Genomic DNA, 24,143 nt, shown 5'->3' with positions numbered 1-24,143 from the left:
AAAGGCTCCAGTAATTGTCCCTCCAATTTATGTTGGCTTATTTCTACTTCAAACTAATATTTATTAAAGTAATTGTGAATTCTGTCCTGTGTGCAAGCTCCTAGTATAGCACAGCTATAAAATGTATAGGTATTGTCAGTTGCTTTTTTTTTTCCTCTCTTCAGAACAGGTTTTAGTATGTATTGCTTGATTTAAAAATATTCAGTACACTTTGAACACAGCATCACATACACGCAGTATATTTCAGAACATTACTCCAAGAGAGGACTCAGCATATTGGAAAGTCAGATACTGGGTTTTAATTTTCAGGTTGAATAGTTATTTAAAACAGTGAAAATAAAGGTTGGCTTTTTTATTTCTTAATCCTGTTTCTTCTTTTAGGGCTAGACAAATATTGATACACAACACATTCACAGTTATTGATTTTCTTCATACATTTATTGCATAGTTTTTATTTAATGTTCCATTTAAATTGATTTTTTTTTTATTTTTTTTTTTTTTTACATTTGTAGTTCCATTCTGTTACTGAAGCTTTTATCTAACCACTTCATTTTGTTTTACTTCCTATTCCTACAGTTTTTATGGAAAATATGAAGTATGAGTCTGTTCCCATCCGTCCCCCCTTTGCCCTACAAGCCAAATTCTCTGCAGAAAAAATCTTCATCTTCAGTCCTTGAGCACATTACAGGGATCAAGAGGCAGACAAACAAGGAAACATGCAATGTTTCCTTAGCAGGTCTAGCTAGAATTGTATAAGCAAACTCTGCTCTTCAGAGAAGTCCCTTTGAGACTGTTTATGTACCTTAAAACTATATAATGTAGGGACTGTAGGCTTCAACATTAGGGCTTGCACATGCTTTCACCACACCAGTAGGTACTGTTTGTCCTTTCCTCACTGTCATAGAATCACAGAATCATAGAATCACAAGGTTGGAAACGACCTGCAAGATCATCTGGTCCAACCATCCTCCCATCACCTCTGCTACCACAAGCACTAAACCAAATCTCACAGCTCCTCATCCAGACGCCTCTTGAACACTGCCAGGGGCGGCGACTCCACCACCTCCGTGGGCAGCCATTCCAGTGCCTGACCACTCTCTGAGAGAAAAAGTCCTTCCTCACATCTAACCTAAACCTTCTGTGATACAACTTGGGACCATTTCCTCAGGTCCTGTTTGTTGCCTGGGAGAAGATGCCAAACCCCTCCTCATTACAACCACCTTTCAGGAAGTTGTAGAATGCAATGAGGTCTCCTCTGAGCCTCCTTTATTCTCCAGACTAGGAGACTGAAGGGACTAGGAAGTTTCTTCACAATACTTTGGAGGGCAGAGGAGCTATGGGCATGCTATTGTTTGGGCAGGGTGCTGCATGCCTCTGCCTTGCTCTGCGTTGACAGATGGAGCTGATGTGTACTGGCTGTGCAGAGGGACTGTTTATCTGGAAGAAGGGGGACTTTGCTAGAGGGACAGAGCTTGCATGCAGGCTGGTGTACTCAAATGTTGGACTGGAGCTGTCTGAATTCACATATCTAATCCTATGCAGTGCTGTACAGAAAAATGAGGTCTGTTCTGAGCTCAGTGCTGCCACATAAGCAAATAAAACGCTACTGGATGAAGTTGCAGAAATTACCCGTGGCTCTAGTTGACATTAACTCCATGTGGAATTAGTTGGATTTTCAACATTGCCATGTTAACTAAAAATAAGTTTTGGGGTTTGTTTGTTTGTTTGTTTGCTTTTCTTTTTTGTCATCCCCAGGCTCAATTAATGGAATCAAAACAAAAGCAGAAGGAAGAAGCCAGGATAAGAGCACATCAAGATGAACAGAGGAGGTATGATGCAAAATCTCAGAATATACATTACTTTACTTTCTATCTGGAATGAGACTCAAAATTGCAAGCATACATGCTTAAGAAGACTATTGCATTGAAGATCCCTGTTATAGCCTCTGGTTTAACTTTGTCTTCAGATAAACCACTAATATCCACCATTACAGCTGCTCACAGTAATGTGTGCCCCAGAGTGCTTCTTTCACTTTATTTATCAGCACAGGGTACAGCACAGGGTAGGAACTATTAGCAGATTCAAGACAATTTAAAGACAGCTGGAGAAAAGTATGTGTAAAATATTATGTGCAGCTATTCATTCAACTGGTTTGCTCTTCTCCTTCTGTCTGGATCGCAGTCTCCAACTAAGAATACTGCTGGGAACTCTACCTGTTCTCCCAGTCCCTTCAACATCTTCACAAGGAACGCAAAGTCTTTTAAAATATTTTATAATTTCCTAATTGCAGCTTCCTATGACCTGCCTTGAAAGAGCACAATCAGATGGTAGTCTTCCAGCTTTATCATACTTGGTAGCCTCTTCCTGATGTCCTGAATGTGAGCCCTGAAGGCAGTACAAGAAAATGCTAGAGGTGCTTTCTGACAGCTTGGCTATATTAGTAACAAGCTTAAGTGGATGTTTCATTAGGGAATCTCTACTTAGAGAAACTTGTTTAAATGAAGGCTGAAAGACTACGTAGGGTGATCAAGTGAGTGGTATGCAGGATGACTTTTTACTCCATTTTTCATAGCAATAGATGTATGCTTTTTAATCATGATGGATTGATTGCAGGATAAGAATGCACCTGGTGAACTGAAAATGGAAGGCATCCTATCTCATGACAGGCTGTGGTTGTTCAGCACTTGAAAAGTATAGAACGATGTATATTTAACTGAGAATAGGGAAAGCACCTTAGAGAATGCTACATTTCAAAAGTTTGAGCTCCTCAGCTACCTTCAATCACTGTTCATTTTTCTTTCTACTTCAAGAGTAAATAATGCTTTTCTGGACCGACTTCAGAAGAAAACACAATCTAATAACATCAGCCAACCTGGATATTCTGGGAGTCTGGACTACTGCAGTGATGGTGCCTGGGTAAGTTTTTTGAGTACAGAGCACTAAAGCAATATGATTGTTTAAAAATTGACTTTTTTTCCATATACTGTTATGTGTCTGTGCACAGTTAGCCTGCATGACAGTCCAGGTTGGCTGCCAGCTACAGCAGCTTTCAAAAAGAAATCCTGTCTTAAATATAATCTGTTCAAATGGGAAGAGGAAGTAACAGCTGTTCTTGCAGCAGAGTTTGGTTGCTTTTCATGGAAGGTAGTACAAGGATCCAAATCCAACATACTTCCTGAAGTTCAGAACAAGAGTAGTGAAATTGTATGGTTTTTTTTTTTAACATCTTTAAATGAGATCTATAAATTCATATTAACATGTTTGGAAAGGCTGTAAACATTTTAATATGATATTGAAAATGGAGGTGGAAAATGCCATGAGAAGTATAGCTGTTCATTCCTTCCTGAATAAACTTATGGCAAGGAAGGAAGACCTGACCATACCCAGTTTAAGTAGGTCGCTCGGAAAGTAATACCTCCTATTTATTTCCATGGAATCTACAACAGATACAAAGAACACAATAACACTACTTGATAGAGCAAATTCTCAGCTACAAAACACTGTTTTTTCAACACAGTCACCACCATAGCTGTGCATTTTCACCAGCAACGAACAAGAGTCTGCATATTGTGCTTGTAAAACTGAGCACCACTGGAGATGACCCACTGTTTCATAGTTGCTTTGATGATGTTGTTGCTAGGAAAATGTTGCCCGTGCAGGTCATCTCTCATCAGCTCAAACAGATGGAAATCAGAAGGCACAAATCCAGACTATACAGTGGGTGTAGTGGTACAGTCCAGCCAAGATTGGCAACGATCTTCAAAATGATATGGGACCTGGCATTACTGAGTTGCAAGAGAAAGTTTGTTTTCTTTGTTCTGACTCTAGAAGTTTGAGCCTTCATCTTAGTCAGCGTTGTGATGTAATGGTCAGAGTTGGTGCAGTTATTTCCATTATGGAAATTTCTATTGGGATGAAATTCCATTGGTGAGAGGACAAAAGTGTAGAAATTAAAAATTGCAAAGACTGAGTAGCAAAATGATACAAGTCTAAATAAATTTAGTGAATATGGCTTTACAGAGGAAACTACCTAGCTTGAGATGGACTGTTCAGTGTGGATTTGTTTCTTGGAAGATGAATGCTACAAAACCTTGGTTTCAAGCATCTACAAAGTCAAAGCATGACAGAGAAGCAGTTAGTTTTGCTCCTAGAGATTTCCAGATACTGAAACTGGAAAAGGAGCCTCTTATTCACTAAAAGCTATGGGCAAGCTTGGTGGAGGGCTCAGAAACCTCAGACTGAAGCCAGAACTGTGCAGAGCAGTTCTCTTGATCTTGCTGAGAGTGGACAGCATCTGTGAGCTCAGTCTCCTGTTGTGTCTGATGGTAGTTGCTGGAAGAACCAGTTGTCTAGGGTCTTGGCTCATGCTGGAAAACTGAACCATAGATATCCAGGCATAGTAAAAGAGTATGAATAAGAGAGTACTCTGTATAGCAGGCCTGAGTGATTTTTTTGAAAATAGCAGTGTTAGTCTTCAGGTAGGACAGAAGCAAATAATGCCTAGAAAGGGGCAAAAAGTAAAGTCTGCTGGATGGTGCCTGCTTAGCCAAGGGTGGAAATTGTTCTTTTTATTTTAGTTTGTATCCTTTATCACAATTTGTAAACTGTTTCATGGTAAAATAAAGTCTGTAACAGCCAACAGCTCCAATCTCTGAACTGCAGCATCTCCATCCATCCACTGTCCCTGCTGAAAGCTTCTCTGGGTATAGAAGGAATGAGGTTGTACCTTTAGTGCTTTACCAAATGTGCTATTCCCCAAGATGCGTGGCAGTACCACTGCACTAGTGCACTCAGCCCAGGCATAGTTTTAATAGCAGACAGCTCTGAAAAGTCTACAGCCAATCTATTTTTTTTTTTTTAATGTGTTTTAATATGTATGCATCAACATAATTACAACAAATCCCTATATAAAGAAGTAATAGATTTCCTACTCTGCATGTTTACTGAATAGTTCCCAAGGAGCCTGCCTTATGTTGGGTAGCACTTAGATTATGTGTTTTTCATATATACCTCACTATGAAATGTTCAGAAGACTGAACAAAGTACGGAAAGAATAAAGTACTTAAGAAGATGCCATAAAGGAGAAGAATTAAAATAAGTATTGGTAACAAGAGCAAGAATCTCTTTTAGACAGGCTGGAGGCTGCAACCTCAGTGTCTTTGATTATATCCAGGCTCTTCTCCCTTCTCTTGGGATTTTAAGCAAAAAGAGCTGAACTCCAAAGGTGCCTTACAAATCATTGCCTGAAACATGGTGTTTTGCATTACAAAAGAGCTAACTGAAGCAGTTCAGATTATAAACTAAGATGAAAAGAAAAGAAAAAGGTTCCCAAAGTTAAGACCTGCAGGTAAGTTTTGAGCCTGCTCCTTCTTTGTAGTGGCACCTAAGAGGAAATATTTGTTCTTTCCTGCTTCTTTTTTCCTGACTGAGCTCTTCACAGTCACAACAGCTCCATGCTTACAGAAGCTGAATGTTGTGCCATTGTTGATGTAACTGCTATATTTTTCATTATTACTTCTATTAGCCTGGTTTCCTATGGAAATGGCTTTTTTGTGATCACTCTGTATACATGTAGTTAGGTCTCCAACCTGCTGGCCAATCTTGACTGAATTTGAAAAGAGTGTAAAAGTCTCACAGATAATTCAGTTTATTTGCATTTTGTGAAAAACAGTGGCTGGTTGTAGCAGTGTTTGAACAGTGGATATCAGGACTGGCGTGGAAAGAGAGGAGAGGGTAAATTTATTGTTGTATGTTTGTCCAGGAGAGAAGAGAGCAGTTGCTGTGCCCTGTTGTTCGCTAGTTGTTAACAAATTAATTTTTGTTATTCCTCTGCCTTCCAGACAGATTTTGTTTTATTAGGAATATTTTGATGTTGTTATTTCACGAAGTATTTTCATGAAAGTAGTTCTTTTCTCACCTTTTGGTTATAAATATCAAGGTGCTCTCCGGGTGGTTGCGTGTTTTGCTTTTTTAATGAGAAGCCAAATTAATGTTTCCACTTCTTTGTGTTGAGCTACTGCACCTTTGGGAAAATCTTGAGTCTTCCTGTATGCTATCAGGAGAATATTGATGTCTTTTGTGCAGCCATTGACTCTAACATAAGTATAAACCTTTTAGGATAGGAGAGGAAAAGATAATGTTTGTCATTTCAACATCAAAGTTTAATCAATAAGATTGAGTCCTTACTCAGCTGGGGCATATAACTGAGGCAATATCTGTTCACTGTGGTGGCATAAATGAACAGTTTTACTTAAATATGAAAACACTTCTATTTTTACAAAAGAATAACTAAAACAGTGACATGTTTTTATATTTACTCCCTTGAGATTTTTCCTTGCTCGAGCACTGCGGCATTTGCAGAGGCCAAGTGCTAATGCATGGCAGGCCTGTAACAGAGCCCTTGTTTGTTTTTTGAGTAGAAAGTGAGCAATGTGAAGGACTCTTTTGTCTACTCTGTTAATGGAGATAGTTCACATGGTGAGTAGATGAAATTTATGTGCCTGCTCTTCTTTAATGAAGTACTGGATGTCATGCTGGAACTCTCTAAGCTCTAGTAAACTCAGAATCTAGAAGACAATGTGACGTATTGCACACTCCTGTTCCATGTCTCTTATAAACCCCATGTCAGGCATATGAGTGAGAAATGCTCTCTCACATGCTGACTCTACTCCTTTAGTTGATACATTAATATAGATATTTAGAAGGGGAAACAACTGTGGCCTGAATACATAGGTGCAGGGCAACGGGACATTCTCTTCCTTTCCCTTACAGAGAACAGAAATTCGATAGATGCTGGACAGAAATAACACAGCTTGAATATACAACTGTTTTAAATGAACATGGTTTGTGGATTAGCACTTGTTTTGTTTCTTCCAACGTGCTCCATGGGAGCATCACTCTAGAGTGTCAAGATTTATGGTATTTGCTACCAATCTGAGAGCATGTTGTTGTGGGGGGTTTCACACCAGTGGGCAACTCAGATTTGCCAAACTACTCTCTCACTCCCCCTCTGCAAAAGAACAAGGGGAGAAAATCTGGTGAAAAAAGACACAAGGGTTGAGATAAGGATAATATTTGCCAATTACTAGAATGCGCAAAACAAACTCAACATATGGAGATAAATGTAATTACTACCTATTGCCAGCAGGCTTGCCATAATGATTAAATATCTTTTTACAAAGAAAAGTTTGCTAATTTAGATTTAGCCTGGTTAGTCTATATGCAGTATGTTTCAGAAAGATTATTTGATTTTTCTCCTAAAACTATTTTTTGTTGTGATAGTTGTTGAGAGTAATATGCTAATCTTTCCAAGCAGAATGATGAAGGAAAATAAAAAACTGTTCAGCAGAAGCATCATCTGAGGGACCTAAGATGAGTAAGTCCAGGTAGATGAGTTAATGACCTGCCTCTGACAAAGCAGTCAATCAGCGTAATCTGATGTGTTCTGTCTGGCTCGACTTTGAGCTCAATCATTCTTTCTTTTGAAAATTTCATCCTGAAAGAGATTATTGGGAGTCTAGGGAGGAGCAAAAGAAACTTCTCGCTCTTTCAAATTGTGTGAGACTGAGAAAGGATCAAGGCATCTAAGATACTTAGAACACTTTTAGATTGACTTGTTTAAGCAAAACCAAGCTTATCTTCGAAGTCAGTACATCCCACTATTCATATGTAGTTCAAATCAAATAAATATTTATTACTGGAACTGGGATCTTCTTACGTAAGAACTTACACTATATTTTAAATAGAGTTTTAAAAGACAGCAAAGGATACCAAGTAATCAGGAAAGACCCACGTAACCTTAGTTCCTAACATAAGTGTCTCATTCTACTATACTGTACTAATGCATTTTTATTCATCTAGGGGTCAGACTACTTGGAATAAAGGATTAATGTTGCCAGAAGGTAAGAATACAAGATTTGTTAGTTGTCAGTACTAATGCTGGTATTAATTTAGATTCATATTTGCTGTTTCATTGTGAAGGCTTTTGTAGTTTAATTCTCAAGTATTATGAGAGGGCATCTTAAAATAATGGCTTTCCAACTGTGTGCATGGAGCTATGCAATGGTGCATACCAAATCTGAAACTTGTTCCTTCATAAAGAACTGCAGAACATGTATTTCAAGTCAAAGGAAGCACTGATGCCATTGAAAGTGTTTGCTCAGGATATTTAGTGCCAAAACCTCAATAAAGTCACATTCTCTGTGTTGTGGACTGTGAGTGGATAAAACTCGGCAGCTGAGGAATATGGTTGGAAATGCAGAAGGTGATTCTGCAACGTAATTATGATTGTAAGTGAAAGACAGTGAAAGGGAAAGGCTTTGTTTTGGGCTGCTTCTTCCTGCTGTTTCCCATGCATGAAAATGGAGATTGTTAGTATCAATAAAGACTGTCAGTGAAACACCAGTATTGCATCAAAGAAATGACCTTTACACAAACCTCAGTGCATGTATGTACTTTTCTGAAAGGGGTTCCATACCCTTATTCCCAGTTCTGATTTAAAGACTTGTGCAAAGCCTTCACTTGTAGTCTTGAGGACTTCTAAGGCAAGGTACTGGCATATGGCACTCGAATTACCTTTGAACTTTGTTTGAAAGCTAGAACTTTGAAAGAGGAATTAAAAAATGAAATAAACTTTTAAAAACCACTTGCTTTTAGCCCTTCTTAAATGTGGAGGTTGGTGGCCCTGCATGTGGCAGGGGGGTTGGAGATTCATGATCCTTCAGGTCCCTTCCAACCCTGGCCATTCTGTGATTCCATGATTCTTCTGTGCAAGGACTGTTCTTAATTTCCTGTACAATTTCTTCCTCATTTTCCACTCCAACACTATTTTAGTGTTTTCGTAGCAGGGTTGTATCCTAAAAATAGTATCTAAATAATGCAATTGGCTTCACATGAGTCATCTTTTCAGTTTTCAGTTGAGGAGTAAAATTGTTATTAAAAAGTAACTTAAATTCAGCATGGAAATTACAATCAATAGATAAATTCAGTTCCCCACAGGGGAAAAAATGACCATCTCTGGCAGCCCACAATACTGTTAGGTTTTGGAAACTGTGGACAGCTGAAGGAGTCGGACATATTGAGTTCTTTGTTGTTTTACACAATATCTACAGTACCAATTATATATTTACATATGAAGTGTAAAAGAATTATGGACGGATGTACTTATTAAATCTTTATTTTAATGTTTTGAAAACACATTTCAGCTTGCTACGTTAATATGTTGCTCAAAGAGTTATTAATACGTCTGCAGATAATTGGGATGTTTTGTGAATTTAATTTACAAAAAAGGTAGAAATCCTTTCATGAGTGCTTTACAGAATTAAAAGCTAAAACCTGTCAGAAAAAAAAAATGGAGACTTTATTTTCCAGTGGACTTAATCCTAGGCTAGTATGACTTTGATTTTTTTTATTTTGCTGCAAAAGATAATTTTTAATTCTGTTTTCTTCCTCTTGTTACAGAATACTAGAGAAACATTCTCTTTTATCTGGCTTTGGCCAAATGACCTTATAAAAGCTCCAAGAAAGCCCTCTTTTATCCGTGTGATTTTTTTCCTAGCCTGATTGCATCTTCACACCCGCTTTGTGAGTAATCTGCAGAGACTGGTTTCTAGCTGTCATTATTCACACATATTTGAGGCAACTGGTTATGAAATTCCTAATTAATTTTTAATAAGTGAATGTGTCTTTTTTTTCCCCCTTCTTAAATTGTTTTGCCTTTTGCAGATTGCAATTATGCTAGCCTTTAGGATCTCACAAAAAGAAGATGTTGCAGAAGCTGCAGAAATATCTGCGTTTACTTTTTTACTGTACCCAGCCACAAATTTCCAGTGACTTGAACAGCAGAAAAAATAATAGTGCTCTCTTGTGGGAGCAAAGTGCTGCTTTTTTGTTGATGTTGCTTTTTGTATTTTGGGGGTTTTGTGGGACTTTTTAATGTATGTTAAACAGTAGAGAGTCAAGGAGAAGCAAGTGTGTGTATTATAGATGGGCTATTTTGAAAATGTGTTTAGAAAAGTACAACATTAAAGAAATAAAACTTTAATACTGGAAACTTTTACACTGCATTCAATATTTTACGCATCATTTTTTCACTTTCCCTATTTTACCTTGTTAACTTCTGTTACACGAATGGGGAGAAGTATTACAATCTCTAGTTATCTCTAGTTTCTTACTCTTCTTTTCTCTCTAGTCTAATGGAACTTTATTTCCATATTCTTGTTTTTGCAAACAGCAACATTTTAATGTTTTCTGAAAGTCAGACTCACGACCTAGATAGTCCTGATGAAAAAGAAGGATCCACAGTGTGTTAGATGGGCCATGCAGACAAGAAGCATCCACTGCATTTACAAGTACATTTTATGCAAAATTAAAAGTTTCCCAAGCAATATTTTTTTCAGTATTCAGGCATGCCACACACACTGGTTTTCCATAGCCCTTGCAACATGGAAATTTCATAATGCATCACTTGAAGTTTTCTTCTGAACCTGTGATGTTGCTGTGTTTTCTTTCTCCTTTGGGATTCTCTGTTGTTGCCCTTGGTTATCTCTGCCTCAGGGAATTACTCTACCCTCTCATACTACTAGTTAGCTGATGTTGATTCAAAGTGCAGGTTTCCCTAATGTTCTGCAGTTTAGCCTTTTTTCAGGTACCTGACACTGGAAACTTCCTTAGAAAAACTTCTGCATACCTAAAGAATGGTTCTCAATTGCAAATGGTACTTCTCCCTGCTATTGGACTTCTGCTTTGAAAATTGAATTCACATCTCACTCCCAAGTACATCCTTCGTCAGTTGTTAGCTCTAGGGCTAGATGGTTGTAGAGTAGGATATATGCATGCACATATATTTTAAAGGACATGCCTCTGCTTAAATCAGATCCTTGTTGTCTGATTAGACTAATATTTATAAGTGGTCTTGTTGAAGTAGTGAACCTGCAGCCTTTCCACACTTGGAGTACCACAGCCCTAGATCTGATTGAGAATTGCTGAGGAAGTCACTGTGGTCACTGAGAAGTTAAAATTCAGTGTGATTATGTTGCTATGTTTCTGTTTCTGAAGAGAAAGAAGAACTTTTTATTCATCTGCTACTTTCACATTCAGGAACAGTAATGGCAAGTCACCTTGTGTAACCTCTTCCATTAAGCTTGTCTGCTTTCTTATGGCTGTCTTCAGAGAAGAAGCTGGATCACAAACTGCGTACCTTATCCAGCATTTCAGTCTCTTATTTGAAATGATATCTACAAACTTTAGCTATAATTTCAGACATTAACTGTTCCAGCTCTTTTTAATGACAAAGTATCTCAATTTTCCCTCTTCTATCTTTCTGAACAAAACAGACAGATCTGTAGGAAGAGTGAAATGTCTTTGACAGCCATGGCCTACAATGGAAATATAAGAAATTACATTTATCCTCAAATTGATATTAACAAGATACCTGGAATCTGCAATTCTTATCCTGTTGGACGGCTTTCGGTATCTCAGAAGTAACACCTTCCCACACATACATCCTAACAAAAACAAATCTGGAAAGTAAATATCTTTTTAAAGGGGTTATAATGAAACAAGAGACTCTAGGCTGGAAAAATGGCACCATGTCAGTCAAGAGTTAGGAAGTAATAGCTGGGTGTGTTTGCTATCAATCTGTCGGAATAAGTCTTTGGTAAAGATTTCAGATGAAAACACTAGATTGTTCTAGTTACAACGTACACTGACAAAATTAATTATCTGTTATGCAGTACAGTAGAAATAAAAGTTATTAGTTTGTAGCAGACAGTAGAAGGTTTTTGTTTGTTTGTTTTGAAAATTGTTGTTGCCTGAAGATAATCTGCACTTTGTTTGATAAATCAGCCTTCCAACAGAGAATGGTGTGATGTTGGAAGTTACAAGATACACTTGCTTTTTCCATGCTGAGACAAATTTATTCAAACAGAATGACTAAACCATTACAATCAGCTGTTCTAAAATTCAATACAAGCTGACAGCAAGATTCCTATGTTTAGATTTTATGGTCTGTCTAAATCAGAAATTACCTTCCCATGAAGAAATGCAATGATTATTTAAGGACCTACAGGACTGATTCTCCGTTTAAGTTTCTAAAAGTTGTTCCAGTGTCCCAGCTGGTAAAAGTATCTACCTGACTCCTAGTTGACACTTGCCAAATTTCAATATTTCATTATTGAATTTTCTTACACAGCTGCCTAGTGCATTAAAGCATTTCCTGTTGTTAGGACTCTGATTTTTTCAGTGTGCACTGAAGTAGGACAGCTTCATTCAACCTTCAGTCTTTGTTCAGCTTTTATTCTAGGATTTGCTATTAAGTGTATCTTTTTGTTTTGAAACTGAGGCAGAGTATTACTCTCTGCTAGAGAGGGAATTAATCTGTAGATTACATCTTATGGTACTCAGTGTTCAAATCACACCTCTTCTTGAATAAATCAAGATCTCTTCTTGGAGAATATCTCAACCATCAGGCCCTTTAGTGTAGTTCTCAGCATTTGTGTTGTGATGTCTTCTTTTTTACATGAAAAAAATAGAAATTCACAGGAAGTTAGAAGACACATGGCCTATCCCAAGAGCTAGATGTTCCTGCTCTTCCCCACGCCACCACTCTGCTCTTCCCTGAGAGCTCCCTTCTCAGTGTTTTATACTTCCACATATTTTTGTCTTCTTGAGAACAAGCTGTCTGGCAGAAATCTCTTTTCCTCCTTCTGTTATGTTTTCCTTCTCCTTTCTCTTCAGTCAAGCCACCTCTCTTGTTAAATCTCTACTTCACCAGATGATTAAATAAGATTCTTCTTTAGCACTCTTGACTCTAGTTACCAGCGGACTCTCTTCACTACACTTTGTCCAAGAACAAATGGACAAAATATGATTGCTGTTTTCTGATTCACGTTATTATTTTATTTTTAATTCTGTCATCATTCCTTTCCCAGAGGCAGGTGCTTTTTCCCGACTCCTCCCTATGTACTCTACTTGTCCCTTCCCCTTCCATCTTGGTATGAGATTGTGTTAGAACATTACCAGCAGAGGTGATCACTCCTCTCTACTCAACAGAGGTGGGACACATCTGGGCTGCTGGAATCTTCAGTAAAAGAAAGACTTACTGAAGTGAGCACAGCAAAGGTCCAAGAAAATGATGGAGAGACTGGAGCATCTTTTATAGGAGGAAAGGCTGAGAGCTGGAAACGTTCAGCCAGGAGAAGAAAAGGCTCAGAGGAATCTTAGCACTGTGTGTAAGTATTGGAAAAAGAGGAGTAAAGAAGACTAGAGGAGAGCTCTTCTCAATGTGCTCAGTGTCAGGATGGGAGATAATGGGCACAAGTTAATCTACAGAAAATTTTACCCGAACAAAAACCAAAAAAACCCACATTTTTAATGTTGGAGTGATCAAATACTGTCACAGTTTGCCCATACAGGCTGTTGAGTTCCCTCCTTGGAGAAATTCGAAATATAGTTGGACAGTCTCAAGAAACTTCATTTAGTAACCGCACTGAGCAGGGGGATTTAAACTAGTTCAGCTCCAAATGATCTCACCTCTCCTATGACTCTGTAAGCTCTTAATTTGTCCATAGCTATTTTCATCTTCTGCATTCCTTTCTTTCCTCATTCCTCATTTTCCACTTGCAACTCATGAACAAAGGAAGAGCTCTGTCATTCTGCAGAGATAATGAAAAAACACCCAAATTAATTTTAACTGCTACCAACATTATTTCATTTTTTCTATCTTATTTAAAGCAATTCTGCATTTCTGAAATTTCTTAATGGTTTCTGTCCCTGCAGTGGATTGAATCAGTATGTCATATTATTTCTTTTGGGCTAAATTTTGGAGTCAACACTTATTCTTCAGCCTCCTTTCTTGTCAGGAACATTCAGTCCTGATCCTCTCCAGTTCTGCACATGGAGGCTCTCCTTTCACTGGGCACTTCTGGGTAGCTTTGCAAAGCCATGGATGCCAGCTTTAGTGCATTAGAGATCTGAACCGCTCATTTTTCTCTCTCACCTGTGGAGGAGGACTCCTTAAGACCCTCACATTACCTGGAATAAACTATTTTTCTTATCCTAGTCTTAAATGAGCCTTCTCAGCAATCCTTGGCATGAGCTCCGTGGGTACTGGCAATGTTGGTATGGTGAGAACTTCACTGTAGCTGGGACTGTATAGTAAAGCAAGCATGAAGATGAGAGTAAATTCGCTTGAGTCCGTACAGTTTCTCATTAAAGGCTTTCCAAATTTCACATCAATGTAGGGATCTTATCTGAACTCTCCAGTCTGTTCTAATTTTAAAAAAGATGGTGTTTTCTTTTTTTCTTGCCAACATTAATTCATTTTTTCTTTCACTTACAGCCCACGTTCCCCATTTCTAGCTGTTTGATCATTGTACCTAGCTCTTTAATTAAAAGAACATAAGCCCAGATTCTTCCACAGTCTGGACATGTCTATAAAAGCCATCTTTATTTCTCATTCATTTAGTGCCAACCGCAGCCTTTACCACAAATTTATCTTGCCTTTGTTCCCAACCCATGAATTCACTAAACTAAATTTGGATAGAAAACTATACCAGAAATGTTCCTTTTTGAAAGATCATTCTTGTTTAATATTTTAAAATCTCGCTAATAAATTTTTAATTTGCTTACCTACATTCTGAATTCTGAATAGTCCTTTTTAATGAGAAAATGATATGGCCTTATGCAACTGCTGTGTTAAAAAAAAAAATCACATCTTGTCAGATTGGAAATCTCACAAAAACTGAATCTGATTTCTGTTTAATGTTTAATCTTTAATTAAGCCATGTTTCTGGCATCAATTATGCTTCTCACTGTTAATTCTTTATTGAGCATCTACATACATTGTGCCCTCCTGAAATTTTGTCTTGGGTAAGCATTGAATTGACAAAGCTATACTTACATTTTCAGCACATTCTCCATTTGAAATATTGAAATATTTGTTTCCTGTCTTCTCTGTTCAATCTTCTGAACAGTCACCATATCTCAGAGGACATAGTCAGTATCCTGCTTTGAAAATAGCAGTTTAACAATCTCATCAGTCAATACTTCTGCAGCCGAATGTTCCAAGTTTTCTACTTTACTAAAGGAATAAAAAATATATATTTCCTAATTCTAAATGGGAAATAGCCATCTGTCACTTTCCAATAAATATATAATAATTTATTTTATTACCAAAAATGAGGATTTTGCACTCTTGCTTCCTCTGTGTTGCCATGTTTACTGTTGAGATAATCTGTGGAGATGTCAGAGTTCCTTTGCTGGTGCTTTTTGTCTTAGGTTCTTTGGTCATTGCATGAAGTAGGGTGTTTCCCTTGAGATAAGCACTGAGCTGCAGTAGCCCTCAGTAATGACTGTGGCCCCTTAACTGGAGACTGTTTTAGACTTCCATGGAAAGGTTTTGAGAGAGAGGAGAGAGACTTGGAAAAAAAAACATCCCTGCAGCCACCAAGATCAGTGGAGAAGGAGATCAGGAGGTGCTCCAGACATGGAGCCAAGCTTCCTGCACTCCAGGAGAGGCCTATGGAGGTGCACGCTGTCCCTCTGCAGCCCATGGGCACCACACTGAGCAGATCATAGAGTCATAGAGTGGCCTGGGTTGAAAAGGACCACAATGATCATCTAGTTTCAACCCTCCTTCTATCTCTCTGTGCATCCGTGGAGAAGCTAGAAGTGGAGAAGCAACAGTGGATGAGGCCCGAAGGAGGCACAGCCCATGGATACCCTGCAGGAGCAGTTTGGGGCCTCAGTGAAACCAAGACATATTACAAAGCCAATGATTCCCAAAACCTCCTGTGTTACGTATGTTCCCAGAGGATGTGTTTGCACAAGCCGTGGTACATGGCCGGTGACCATCTGATAAGCTGAGTATCTCACGTTTGTACAATTTGATCCTAACAACAGATAAGCTTTTAGCATCAACCCTCCGTATCTGCTGTACCAAGGAAAAGGTTAGACCCTTGTTTGCAAAAGTAAAAACAAAGTTACAATAAAGGTGTGTCCCTAACACCAAAGCTGTCTTCCTGTGGTCACTTCAGAGCTTCAAGGAGCACCATGGCCCAGCAGCCGGGAGGAAAACAGTCAGTACTACTGTTCATGAACATCCTCTCTCTTACAGCCAAAAGTTTTCTCATTTACTCATTCCAATACCTTCACTGGGAAAAAAAGGCATCTCCCACCTTGAGAACCTACAATTCTATCCTTAATGCAAGGTACCCTATGCTATTAGTTTTGTTCAGCTCCTGGGGGGGAGCAAACTCTATTGCTATTGATGCACTCTCTTTTTTAAAAATTATGTAAAAGGGTGCTTGTGTCTTAATTTGTATTTGATTTGTTGATCTGCTCAGTAAAGCAGGGACTTCAGCCTTCAATCCCAGGAGTTGCACTGCTTATTCGTATACTTGACCCAGCCCCACTTAAATAAATCAAAAAGACTTGATACATTGAACTAATCAGGATCTTTTAAAGAGGAATAAATTAAACAGACTGAAACTGCAAAGCTGTAAAACATAGGGTAGATTCTTAGGTAAATTCCACCTTTTCTCTCCAATTTCTTTTACCCTGAATAAAATGGAGAGGAAAAAAACCAACAAACTCTTTTTCACTTCCTCCAGAGGGAAAGAAAGGTTGAAGTCTAACAACTAGATAGACTGGAGAATTTTGGGTATTACCCTTTTTTTATGTGACTTTTCAGAAGTTCTGCCTTACCTTGTCATACTGAATCAATTCTGATGAATTATCTGTTCTCTTGAACTTTTATGCTTTCTGTATGTGAGATCAAAACTCTAAGTGCCAATTGCATTACTCTTCAAATCAATGTCTCTCTTAGCTCTCCTTTAAAAAAAAAAAGTGTATGAAGTTGATTCATTTTTCTGCTTCTTCTGGTTAATCTGGGAAAATGCATTGCTTGCTCTTTGTACCCCAGCAATTGTCTCCAGGCAGTAGGAAACACTGGAATTGAAGTAAGTTAAACTGATATGAAAGAAACTCAATCATACAATAGTTGAATAAATAGATTACAAGTGATTCCTGCCTTAGAAGTTGCAGCTCCTGTTGACTTTGAGTAGGACAGGCAGCACCTGGGGCTTCAGAAAGTTACCTCTCAGGTGTTGTCACAAAGTAGACATGCAAAATGGACATCTTTTATGACTTTGGAGATGTGGGCACATAAACAAGTATCAAAACCATGCCACTATGTCAAGATTTTGCAAAACTGATTCACAGGAGAAATCTTTTTGTTTTTTGCTTGTTAAAATTGAATTTTCAGTTTAACGTAGGTAACAGGACTTTTTATAGCAATCTCCTCATGTTGTGAGGCAGAACAAACTGAAAAGGCAGGTAGAACACAAACATGGAATTGGTACAAATTGAATTCGTATTAGGTTTGTGATTTGCATGTGGAGAGGAAAAGAGAAGACAAATCCTACAGATCACCAAGTTCTATAAAAGCAGTGTGTATTACGTCCTTAAGAGCATCTTCACTGAGAGAAGATTTGGTTTCCTACACTTCAGCTGTATGATGAATGGATCTATGGAGCCTTCTGGTAGGGGACTTTTCACACCCAAGATGGACCAGCCTCTCAGAAGGTCTTTCTTTGCTCACTTTAGAGAGAAGTCCAGTGACCACCACGATATTACAAATTTACAGTTGATGTGAATCCCAAACAGAAGAGACTATACACCAAGAAAAGTGATTTATTTGCAGTATATTCCCATAGTATCAACTATAAATCCTGGGGCCTTTTACAAATTTTGCTTTCTCAAACAAGCACAGGGTTTTTCCACAGAGTTACAGTACCTACACTCCACACTTCACTCTGCCAGTTATCACAGATCAGCCTTCAAGGCAAATACGAGAATCACAACTTAAAGTAGAGCTCGCAGTGCTCATTGGTATTGCTTAGCACAACATCCTGCAACCAGCTGAAATGAATCATTGATATTAGTGACAGTGTAGCTTAAGGGTTATTAAAGGGTCAACTGAGTAGAAGCCCATTGTTTCAGCACACAATGCTGTGCATCATTATTCATTAGAGACCTGAGAACATTTTGTTTGAACAGACCAAGCAGAGGGTAAGGGAAAAAGGGATGTAGTATATGAACACAGTGATCACTGGCGAACAACAAGCTAAATCTCCTATGTGATTATTTAATTATTTCATTATTTCAGAGTTAATTAGAGCGGATTAGCTAAACAAAGGAAATATGGGAAAGTGGAGGAAATCCTGGAGTAGAATGAGGATGACTGATGTGGAGAAAACAACAGCACGGGAAAGGCAGAAGCCTGAAGCTGAAGTGAAGTGGTTGTGTGGACAGTATGTGAGCAGCCAGCCAGCTCTAAAGCTTCTCTGGCCCCAGGAAGGTGTCATCATCCTAGAACTGACCTCCACATACTTTGAGTTGTAGAAAGAAATTACTCCGTGGACCAAATGCATTAAAAGAAATGTTCAGGTTATTGTGGTTGTGCTGAAGTTGGAGAAGCACCATCCAGCTGAGTAAGTGGGACTCTGCCAAAGTGACAATTTTGTTTGGCCTGCAGAGATGTCTCTGACACATCTCAGTTACCAGGTATCTTGTCAGGGTCATGCTGGAGAAGACGATGTACACAGACTTTATCATCTCGCAATAACTGAAAGTATTTCTTACCACTGAGCCACCTTTCTTCACTCCAGGCCAGGCATCTGTTTGAAGGAGATGATAACAGTCATAAATATCCACTGCCAGTACTGAGGTTTATGTCACTTGATAGACTATTTCATCCTAAAGGTGATATAGACTACACAGAGCTCTAAGATACCTTGAATCTGACAGCATTTTAAATAAATATATATGTGGTCAGATCGTCATGAGGGGTAAATCAGCATAGCCTCAGTGGAATTGGGTCCTTTAAACTCTACACGAATTATATATCTCAGTGCCAGCAATCCTCAGCAGCTGGGTTGCATCTGACACGAAGGAACCACACACCTGGCTCCAGTTGGGCTGGGGGAATCTGCAGCCACCCTTTTGGCTTATTGGGCTGGCAACAGACTTGATCCAGTGCATCCTTTTGGGAATCATAGGATCATAGAATCATAGAATATCTTGGACTGGAAGGGACCCCAGGGAGAATCAAGTTTCAACCCCCCTGCCACAGGCAGGGCCACTAACCTCCAGATCTGGCACTAGACCAGACTGCCCAGGGCCCCATCCAACCTGTCCTTGCACACCTCCATGGATAGGGCATCCACAGGCCCTCTGGACAGCCTGCTTCAGCACCTCACCACTCATAGTAAAGAACTTTCCCTTGATATCCAACCTAAATCTTCCCTCCTTGAGCTTAAAACCTTTCCCCCTTGTCTTATCACTATCTACCCGAGTAAAGAGTGGATTGACCCCCTTTTCATAATCCCCTTTTACATACTGGAAGGCTGCAATGAGGTCTCCTCACAGCCTTCTCTTCTCCTGACTGAATAGGCCAAGCTCCCTCAGCCTGACTTTGTAGGGGAGGTGCTCCAGGATCCTCTTTGTGGCCCTCTGAACTCTCTCCAACAACTCCACGTTTCCTGTATTGGGGGTCCCTGACATAGACGAAATACTCCAAAAGAAGGCTCACAAGGGCAGAGTAGAGAGGGACAATCACCTCCCTGTCCCTGCTGGCCACCCCTCTTCTGATGGAGCCCGGGATACCATTGGCCTTCCGAGCTGTAAGAGAACACTGCTGGCTCATGTTCAGTTTTTCATCCTCCAGGACCCCCAGGTCCTTCTCCACAGAGATACTCTCAAGGAGCTCTTCTCCCAGTCTTTATACGTATCTGGGGTTACTCCTACCCAAGTGCAAAACCTTGCAATTTGCTGTGTTGAACCTCTTGAGGTTCATGCAGGACCACCATTTGAGTTTGCTGGAACCCTTCTGGATGGCTTCCCTTCCTTCTAATGTGTGAACTGCCCCACTCAGCTTGGTGTCATTGGTTAACTTGCTGAGGGTGCGCTCAAGCCCATCACCAGTGTCATTGATGAAGGTGTTGAAGAGCACTGCTCCCAAAACAGATCCCTGGAGGACGTCGCTCATCACCAGCCTCCACCTGTACATACTGCCGTTCAATATAATCTTCTGTCTACAGCCTTCCAGCCAATTCCTTATCCACTGAATAGTCCACTCCTCAGACCTGTACCTCTCCAATTTAGTGATAAGGATTTGGTGGGGTTCCATGTCAAAGGCCTTGCATAAGTCCAGGTTGATGACACTGGTCACCTTCCCTTTGTCCACCAATGCCGTCACCCCATCATAGAAGGCCACCAGATTGGTCAGGCATGACCTGCTGGCTGTCTCGGGTCACCTGCTTAACCTTCATGTACCTTAACATGTCTTCTAGGAGGATCTGTTCCAGGATCTACCCAGACACAGAGGTGAGGGTCACTGGCCTGTAATTCCCCAGGTCCCATTTCCTTTCTTTCTTGTAAATGGGAGTGATATTTCCTTTTTTTCCAGTCCCTGGGGACTTTACCTGATAGCCATGACTTTTCAAATATGATGGAGAGTGGCTCAGCAATCACATTAGCCATCTCCTTTATGACTTGAGTGTCCTTTATGAGGCTAGGATGCATGTCATCCAGCCCCATAGATTTGTACACATTCATTCTCATGAGGCAGTCTCAGACTTGCTGCCTCCTTACAGCAGGGGGGATTTACTCTCCCACTTCCTGCCGAGAGGCCCAGGGATGTGAGCTTCAGGGACATGAGAAATACAAGAATCCTGGATGCCAGTGAGGACTGAGGCTAAAAAATTCATTTAGTACCTCAGTTTTCTCTGTATCTGTCATAGCCAGTTTTCCTTTCTCATTTACCAAGGGAAGTTTGCTCTCTGTGGCTTGCCTCTTCTGGCCAATGTAGTTATAGAATCCCTCCTTGTTGTTTTTAACATTCCTTGCCAAGTTCAGTTCCATCTGTGCCTTGGCTTTTCTAATCCCCTCTCCTCACACTTCCTAGACACACCAACTGTGCATCTGGTGTGGGTACCAGAGCCAAAGCTGTTGTTGCGCACACCACTGAAGGAGATAATGGAGATGCCCAGCAGGGTCAGTGATCTGCCAAGCCATTGCCTGATCTCAGTTACAGCTAAAGCCCACAGAGGAAGACAACCCACTCACTGTGTTTAATTGCAGAAGGACATTAACTGCAGAGCTATGGAGCCAAATATTTGGCTGTTACATACAACCCTTCCACATGTCAGGGAAAAAGGCCAGCAGCTCTGAATGCTAATGGCTCCCAGCAGTGAAGAGTTACTCTTTTCCTCAGACATTTCCTTGCTAATGACCTATGAACTGTTTTCCCACTACAGTAAGGTACAGTTCACCTGTTAAAGGTGATACTCTGTTCCAAGACTTAGCTAAAGACATCCAAAACATATTTTATTCAGTGGTTTCCCCAAGCTCCCAGCAAATGGTTAATCATTCATTTATCAAAGGTTGCATTCCTCAAGTGTTAAGGGGCTGGTAGAAGTCTGCTATAAAGCTTTATGATGAGCTTCTATACCAAATATCTGTCAGTCTCACTTTCACACGTGTGCGGATCAGACCCAGCCTGCTGCAGAGTGCCCATGTCTGTCTCTTGGAATAGATCACACTGGTATTTATTAATCCACTTTGTTCAGCTCTGCCACTGAGGTCAGCACTGCAGCACTGGTTGTACGCGCTCAGTTCTTCCACTTCTTATTGAGTGATGATTACATCTGTGCAGCAGGGACTGGTGAGTCATCAAAGGGTATAAATTCCAGGCTCTGTTTAAATGTTAAAAAGGTGGTAAATGTGTGATATATGAACTGCTGAAATCTTCTACAGTTGGGAAAGCGGTATGCTATAAACAGAATTTATTTTATATATATATATATATATTTTAGTATTCTGCAGATAAATATCACAAGAAGCAGCATTCATATTGTGCTGTAATTAAAGTGAATGTTGCAACAGTGCCTGCCCCCAGGCTGATAATAATGGCCCTGGAAACAGGTGAGGAAAATAAAAGTTAATGAAACTGGACCAGAGCTAAGAGATGTCACAAAACTGACTTTATTCCATATGTGCACAAGTTCCATTTAGAAATATTTAACAGCAAGTGTATAACCATTATTACAGTCATAAATTCATCTTTGCTGACGGTGAATGGTTCATTACTGGTTGCTGAGGCTTTAACACCAAGAACACAGCTTGTCAAAATCTTTCAGCTCAGAGACAACAATTGTTTTCAGAGATTACAGTGACCAATTTAATACAAGAGGCCTTTAAATACAGCCCTGCCTTCTGAGGGGCAGCTTTTTGGTGGAAGCACAGGTCTTTGTAACCCCATGGGCTCCCCCAAAGCAGGGAAGAGCCTGTGCCATCAGTGAGCCTATGGCTTTGGAATTAGGTCTTCTGCCAGCCCACTCTGCCATTGGGGTAGCTAGAAGGCATCCATATGTCAGGAAACCGAGCCAATCAGGGAGCACTGAATGCTTCTGCCTCTGCTCTTTAAAAAAGGAAAAAAAGAAAAAAAAAACAGCTATTGATTGACTCTTTAGGGCAGAGATTTAACATCAGTTCTTAGTTTGATCTGCAGCACAAGGACCTGGTTGTCTTTGTTCTGGCGCTCTGCAGAAATGCAAGACCAACAGCGTATGGAAGTTTAACCTCAGCTGAAGCAAGGAGCAGCTTTGTGTTGAAATTGTGACAGGGAGGCACCAGATGCATAACCTAGGAAACCTGCTTCCAAACACCTGTATCTTGGGATAAAAGCCATCCGGGAACAGTATCATGAGAAACAAACAAAAAGAAAGAAAAAACAAGCAACCAATTTGATTATATTATTAGACTGCAAAACATCCAGAATAATGAAATAATCAGATTTTTGTGTTTTGTGGTTTGAGTAAAATGCTTAGAAGAAACAAGTGTTCTTCCAACCTACTAATAGAATGAGAAGGAGATCAGGAAGAAGAATATTAAATTTGTCAAGGAAGTTCTAGTAAGAAACAAAGAAATGAAAGTTAAGAACACAAAGGAAAGAAAAAGGAGCCAGTGTAAACAACTAAATAGAGATGAAAATTAAGTGCCCTTCAAGCCCTTAATAACAATAGCTATGAGCAGGATGGCTCAGAGCTTTTGCATGACTTTTCTGTATCCCTGGGAGATAAAACTTTATTCCGAAGCCTATCTTTGGAGATCTTATAAAACGCTTTTAGTGTAACTAAAAGAAGTTGGTCAAAAAAGCCCATATACTTTCACAAGGCATCTCTTCATCTTGTTTTACTTACACACAGCACCAACTAGCAGAATTGCAGTTTTTTACTAAGTTCTGTGATGCAGGTTAAAATGCTGTAGAAAGCTTTACAAAATCATCTGTATGACTTACAGGAGGACAAAGGACAAAGAAAGGAGAAAAAACATATCTGGCAGAGATAGGAGCAGTATTTATATTGGCAGCAAAGAATTGGTACCCAATATAATTTGGAAACCATACCACTAAGCAGAAAAAAGGCAACAGTGAGATTTTCCTTTATGAGTGAAACTTAATGTCCTCGTCTGCTTTTACCAGTTTGACGATATATGGTTCAACTTTATTGCAGAATAAGAGGGAGCAAGCTACTGTTTTTAATAAAATATATTGACATGCACAAATCCCAGTCCCATGACAAGAATTATCCCCGGTTCTTCACTCCATTACAGAAATGTGGAAGAAGGAAGAGATGGAGCTGCTTTGCTATTGCTCAGCTAAGCATCTGTACAGGCAAAAGTGAGAACTATAAGGCATGAAATAGATGATACACCACCAGGAAAACAAATCTCCTATCCTCACCGTAAAACAGAGAAAGATGAGATAAAAGAACTCACTGTTTTAACATGACTGCAGTAAGCTGAAAGTCACTGTAAGTAAATGATATTAAGCGCTAGCCCTAGGTATGTTTTTTCTCTGTAAGAAATGAGACGGGGAACAGAGCTCCTAACTGATTACTGCTTGTTACATACATATTACTCTGATTGTGCACAATACTCATCTCAGTTAAATTCTTTCATAGAAAAAATAAACAAATTGCTTTCCTGACCTATTACTTGAAGAGCTTTTCATCACTGAGGGCATTTTTATTTTGTTAATGCCGGGATTCATAGTAATTCAAACTTAAATTTTATGCTTCTCT

The 24,143-nt window shown here is 39.5% G+C and overlaps 1 protein-coding gene across 1 annotated transcript in view; it reads left to right on the top strand.

The window, feature by feature from the left end:
* Positions 1-10,051, top strand: part of EPSTI1 (epithelial stromal interaction 1) — a 47,181-nt gene extending 37,130 nt beyond the window's left edge. Inside the window, exons 10-13 of the mRNA XM_052705641.1 lie at positions 1,756-1,829; positions 2,811-2,916; positions 7,861-7,901; positions 9,460-10,051. Coding sequence (XP_052561601.1) covers positions 1,756-1,829; positions 2,811-2,916; positions 7,861-7,881 — 201 coding nt within the window. The 3' untranslated portion in view covers positions 7,882-7,901; positions 9,460-10,051. The remainder of the gene's footprint in view (positions 1-1,755; positions 1,830-2,810; positions 2,917-7,860; positions 7,902-9,459) is intronic.
* The last annotated feature ends 14,092 nt before the right edge of the window (positions 10,052-24,143 follow it).

This window comes from Tympanuchus pallidicinctus, unplaced genomic scaffold (assembly GCF_026119805.1).
Source record: "Tympanuchus pallidicinctus isolate F22 unplaced genomic scaffold, pur_lepc_1.0 scaffold6, whole genome shotgun sequence".
Lineage (NCBI taxonomy): Eukaryota > Metazoa > Chordata > Aves > Galliformes > Phasianidae > Tympanuchus > Tympanuchus pallidicinctus.
Note: the sequence above shows the minus strand (reverse complement) of the source record. Positions and strands in the feature narration are given on the sequence as shown.